Source organism: Clupea harengus, chromosome 21 (genome assembly GCF_900700415.2).
Source record: "Clupea harengus chromosome 21, Ch_v2.0.2, whole genome shotgun sequence".
Lineage (NCBI taxonomy): Eukaryota > Metazoa > Chordata > Actinopteri > Clupeiformes > Clupeidae > Clupea > Clupea harengus.
The window spans coordinates 3957352-3962351 of record NC_045172.1 but is presented as its reverse complement, the minus strand read 5'-3'; the positions used below and the strand labels follow the sequence as shown (position 1 = coordinate 3962351).

General features: G+C 45.5%; 1 protein-coding gene across 3 annotated transcripts in view; it reads left to right on the top strand.

The window, feature by feature from the left end:
* The window catches only part of tanc1a (tetratricopeptide repeat, ankyrin repeat and coiled-coil containing 1a), an 81440-nt gene that overhangs the window by 45986 nt on the left and 30454 nt on the right, over positions 1 to 5000 (top strand). For all 3 annotated transcript variants that reach the window (XM_031558817.2, XM_031558815.2, XM_031558816.2), the window contains one exon: positions 2194 to 2535. In XM_031558817.2, coding sequence (XP_031414677.1) covers positions 2194 to 2535 — 342 coding nt within the window. The remainder of the gene's footprint in view (positions 1 to 2193; positions 2536 to 5000) is intronic.

Sequence of the window (5000 nt, the reverse complement as noted above, 5' to 3'; positions counted from 1 at the left end):
GCACTGTCAGCATCACGGGTCAAGTTTCCAACAAAAACAGATCCTCAAGATTTCTCCATCTTCCGTGTTTTCATCCTTTGCCAGGCCTTTTATTTGTGGGAAGTGTCTCTCTTGCTGTGTTTGTTCAATTTAGCCTTCATTTCTACTTTTAGAATGGAAAAAACACACAGAGTTCCAATCTGGAGCTGTGGGGAGTCTGCTACACGGCCCCCCCCTCTGTGATATAAACTAAGAGAGGAATAATAATCTGAAGAGACCTTGCAAGCATCACTGTGAATTCTGAAAATACCATCACAGTCATAAGACTGTTACTAATGCTGGTAATAACTGTGTAACATCCTCCATGACTTTTTTTTTGTTTCCGCACAAAGGCTGTTTAGTGTAGTTGTTCACCAACTTTTCACCCAGCTTGGGGTTAGAGGCACATAAGTGTTCAGAAGTAGAAAAGGAAATAAACGTCATGCCATTCTGCTTTACTTAAGAGCTGAGACCTGCTTCTGTGTGAGTTTGAGGACACAAGGTCGGCTTTAGTGTTGAGGCGGATCTTTTAAAGATGATGTGTGGATGCAGATCACAGCGAGAAACTCTCAGCTCAGGTAGGCAGGTAGACGTTTTATGCACTGAGCACCTCTGTTAGTGTCTGGGTATTAGGATCCATCCGCTCCAGATCTTATTCTTCCTTCCTTGCCCCCAATCTCCTGCGCTAACTGTGCTGAGACAGTATGTGAATAATGATGTTCCTCATGCTAATGCAAAGCCTAGGTGCTAAAACAGCCTGTTTTTGTAGCTGTCAGGTCTCCTTCTACTTCTCCCTCCCTCTTCCCCTCTTTTATCCCTTTCTCTTTTTCTCTTTTTCTCTTTCTCTCTAGAGCAGTTTTCATCTTACTGCTGTTAGTTAGAGAGCTGCGGGCAGTACCAGGCCTCCTGCTGGGATACCAGGTCTTTACAGGAGATTTCTTTAGGAGGAGAGTTTTGAGACGCTGACAGCACCAGGAGTTAGCGCAGTGCAGCGTTAGTGCTACCGCTAATTCCCCCTGCTTTCTTCAAACAAAAAAAAAAGATTGTCGCAGGAGATCAGAGGGGGATCTAGAAGGATAAAATGGAGAGTTAAGGGATAGATTTGGACTGCACTGAGAACAGTTGGATTGGGGTGTTTTGTGTTCCTGTTTGAAAAGTCTAGCTTTGCACTGCAGTGTTGCTGTATCAGAGGGCTCTGAATTCATGGGACAAATCTAGGACACCGGCGTCACCCTCCCTGGCTCCTCTGCGCTCCGACGACTCAAAGGGATCCTGGAAGTAGGACGTCTGCATGGCGTTTACCTTGATGCAGTCTTAACCCTCTCCTTTCATACTGCACAAAAAGTGATGTCACATTAAACATCAACAATGACCCCCCAGCTGTGTTAATTTATGTGTGTGTGTGTGTGTGTGTGTGTGTGTGTGTGTGTGTGTGTGTGTGTGTGTGTGTGTGTGTGTGTGTTTTGTGGGGCTGTGAGTTTGGGTTTGTGTATGTTTGTAGCAGTTGGGAGTGTGTCTGTGTGTGCGTGCATGTGTGTTTGTGTGTCTGTGTTTGTTATACGTGTGTGTGTGTGTGTTAAACTAGGAGTGTGTGTGTGTGTGTGTGTGTGTTAAACTAGGAGTGTGTGTGTGTGTGTTAAACTAGGAGTGTGTGTGTGTGTGTGTGTGTGTGTGTGTGTGTTAAACTAGGAGTGTGTGTGTGTGTGTGTGTGTGTGTGTGTGTGTCTGTGTGTGTGTGTGTTAAACTAGGAGTGTGTGTGTGTGTGTGTGTGTGTTGGTCTTGCTGAGTTCCTGCTCCCACAGTGGACCTATCTCTTTATCCAGATGTCATCTTGTTTGTTGACGTCCTCTGATAGCCCTGGCCCTGTGGGTGGTACAGCTGGTGTGCGTTTAACATGGGCAAAGCCAGACCAACACAAATCTCATCAGTTCAATCAAACACAACTGATCTAGTGTAAGCGTAAGGGAGACAGCTGGTACGCCATTTTTATGTATGGATGCTTGCAGTGTTTACTGTTATCTGTGTCATTGACTAAAGCTACAGAAGGGGAACGCAGACAAACTTCTATCTATCTATCTATCTATCTATCTATCCATCCATCCATCCATTCATTCATATCCCTTCGCTATTTTAATAACATTCTCTCTTCCTCTCAATCTGTCTCTCTCTCCCAGCGACAGTGACCAGCTCGTCTGAGAATGAAGACCGCAGTGGCTCCAGTCTAGAATGGAGTAAAGATGGCAGCCTGAGTGTCAGAGACAACAGCCACACCAACAACCACACCAACACCAAAAGCAGCAGCTGCACTGGCAGTGGCAGCACCAGCACACACCATGCCTCACCCCTGCCACCCGTGCCCCGCTCGCCCGCCGCGGGGGACGACCCTGCCACGCCTAGCAGCGCTCCACCCACCAGGTCCGGACCGGCGTCACCTGTCGCCGCGCCCACAGACACACCCACATCTGCAGCCTATCACAGTGGTTCTCTTGTGATGCCACGCCCTAACTCAGTGGCAGGTGAGCTCTGAGTTTTGTTGTTGTTTTTGTTGTTGTTGTTGTTGTTATTCTTTTGTTTCTCTATCTGCTCCCTCATTCCTCACTGTGTTGCTACTGTGCTGCATCTGCGTGTGGTCCTCATCGAGCGCTATGTGCTGTCATCTCTGGTGACAGCTGAGAGATGTTTTGCATAGCTACAGAGATGCACTGCGCTCTCTGCAGAGGTGTGTGTGAGTGTTTGTGTCTGTGTGTGTTTGTGTAGGTGAATGTGTGTGTGTGTTTGTGGAAAGGAGCAAGAGAAAGAGAGAGAGAGAGAGAGAGAGAGAGAGAGAACAGAGAATAGGGAGACAAAGAGAGAGATCCCCAGGGAATCCTACCTGTCTCTATGTAGCTGCTCAGGTGTGTGAAAACTGACGTAGAGTATCCACGTCTACCAACAGGATGTGCCTGTCGCCTTGGATACCAGACTGGCATGCTTGGGTACACTCCTGATTGGCCAGCTGGGTTGACGACAGGCACAGGCTCCATCAAAGGGTCCAGTCATTAGTGTATTAATACTGAGATACAATATGGAGAGATGAAGCTGATGAATCTCAACATAAGAGGGGAAGAAAAAAGACGGAAAGAAATGAACAAGACGTTCAAGTGGAGACAGGCGTGAGAGAGACAGTGATTGGATTTTTGCAGGGGAGGGTACAGTTTGCTGAGTAAAGAATACAGACTGTTCGTAAGCGCTGAATAGAGCGCACCATCTATTAGGTGTTCAGGAACTCTTTAAGAGCTGCTCATTTGTGGTCATGTTTGATATGTGTGGACTGGTCAACTCTTTAGACTAAGGACATTATGAGGACATGCCAACCCTTTAGACTAAGGACATTATGAGGAAATGTCAACACTTTAGACTAAGGACATTATGAGGAAATGTCAACCCTTTAGACTAAGGACATTATGTGTGGACATGTCAACTCTTTAGACTAAGGACATTATGTGTGGACATGTCAACCCTTTAGCCTAAGGACATTATGAGGTCTGTTGATACTCTAATTACCCATGCTCATGCTTTTACTAATAGTCACTCTGCTCCTGTTCTGTTTCAGAACAAAAAGACACACCATAACTGCAGGCTCAGTGTGCTAAAATGAGCTCCTTGTGATTTTTGAATAAATAGTTTTCACTAAGCTAAGAGAACCTTTAATCTTCATGCAGTTTGCCAGTGAAGTGGCCGAGTAAGCATTAAGCCCAGCTTCGTTTGACAGCGAGAGCAAAGCACCATGTTTACATTTTAAACTGATGCTCGGCATTACCCGACATCAAAGCAGGGCCAAGTTTCCATGTTTAACAAAGGCCTTCATGCTAAATAGTTTAGTGACAGAGAGTAAATGTTTAACATTTTGTAATGAGGGCATTGGTTAATTTGGACAGGGGAGGGGGGCATAATGAATAACTGTCATAGAGAGAACAAGAAGAGAATGAAAAAAAGGCATGATTAGCCAACTGTCAAAAGACCCCACCACCATCATCCGTCATCTTGAGTAGTTTAAGGCTCTTGTTCTCCAGAAATGAAGTGTTTGTTTGTAATCTCTTGCCCACCAGTCCCTGGAGAGGCGTTTGGGTCTGGCACAGAGTGCTGCTCAAGGACCTTAGTGACGCAGGGGGGTCTGACGCCTTATCCAAGCCTGGCGGGGCTTCCGATACTTCAGCCTGTGGTCCTCACTAAGGCCCCTACGGCAGGGGCTTTGCTAGGAGTTGAAAAATTGGGGCTTGGCCCAGACCTGTAGGGGGGTCTGGGAGAATCCTCCCCCCTAAAACGTTTTTTAATTCCGGCAGCTAAATGAACCACTTTTCTGCAGTTTGAGACAAAAACAGCTAAATGCACCACTTTTCTGCACTTTGAGACAGAAACAGAAAGCCTAAAGACAGCCCATGGCATGCAGGGCCCGTCATCTGTCTGACTCACATGAACATTACCCCACTCATTATACCACACTGCAACACTTTTATGCTAGGTCACACTGACATTGGACATGTACATCGCCATGGGTTACCCATAAACTATCAAAACAACATTTTTATAGACAGAAATTTAATTTCATGTGAACATCATACTGTTTGAATATCAGAAAACAACGTTTGCCTTTTTTTGGTAAACTGAGGTTTAGATGAACTTGTTATATCCATAGCCTTCAAGTCTTGCCTTAGTGATTTAGCTAGCTAGCTAGCTACCACCAGATGACAAGCCCTGACGAGCCCTGTAACCGGTGCGCTCTCTCTCTATCATACTCACACAAATGTGCGTTGTGAAGTATATCTGCTGCTTCAATGACAAACAGATGACCCAAAACGTACTTGCGATATCGTTATTTATAATTTTTTTACGACTTTAATGCATGATCAGAATGACAGATAAATAATCTGGGGTTATTTGTTTATTAAGAAATTGAGATCTGGGGCTGTTCATAAAACATTCGGGGCTGTAGACTTTGCAC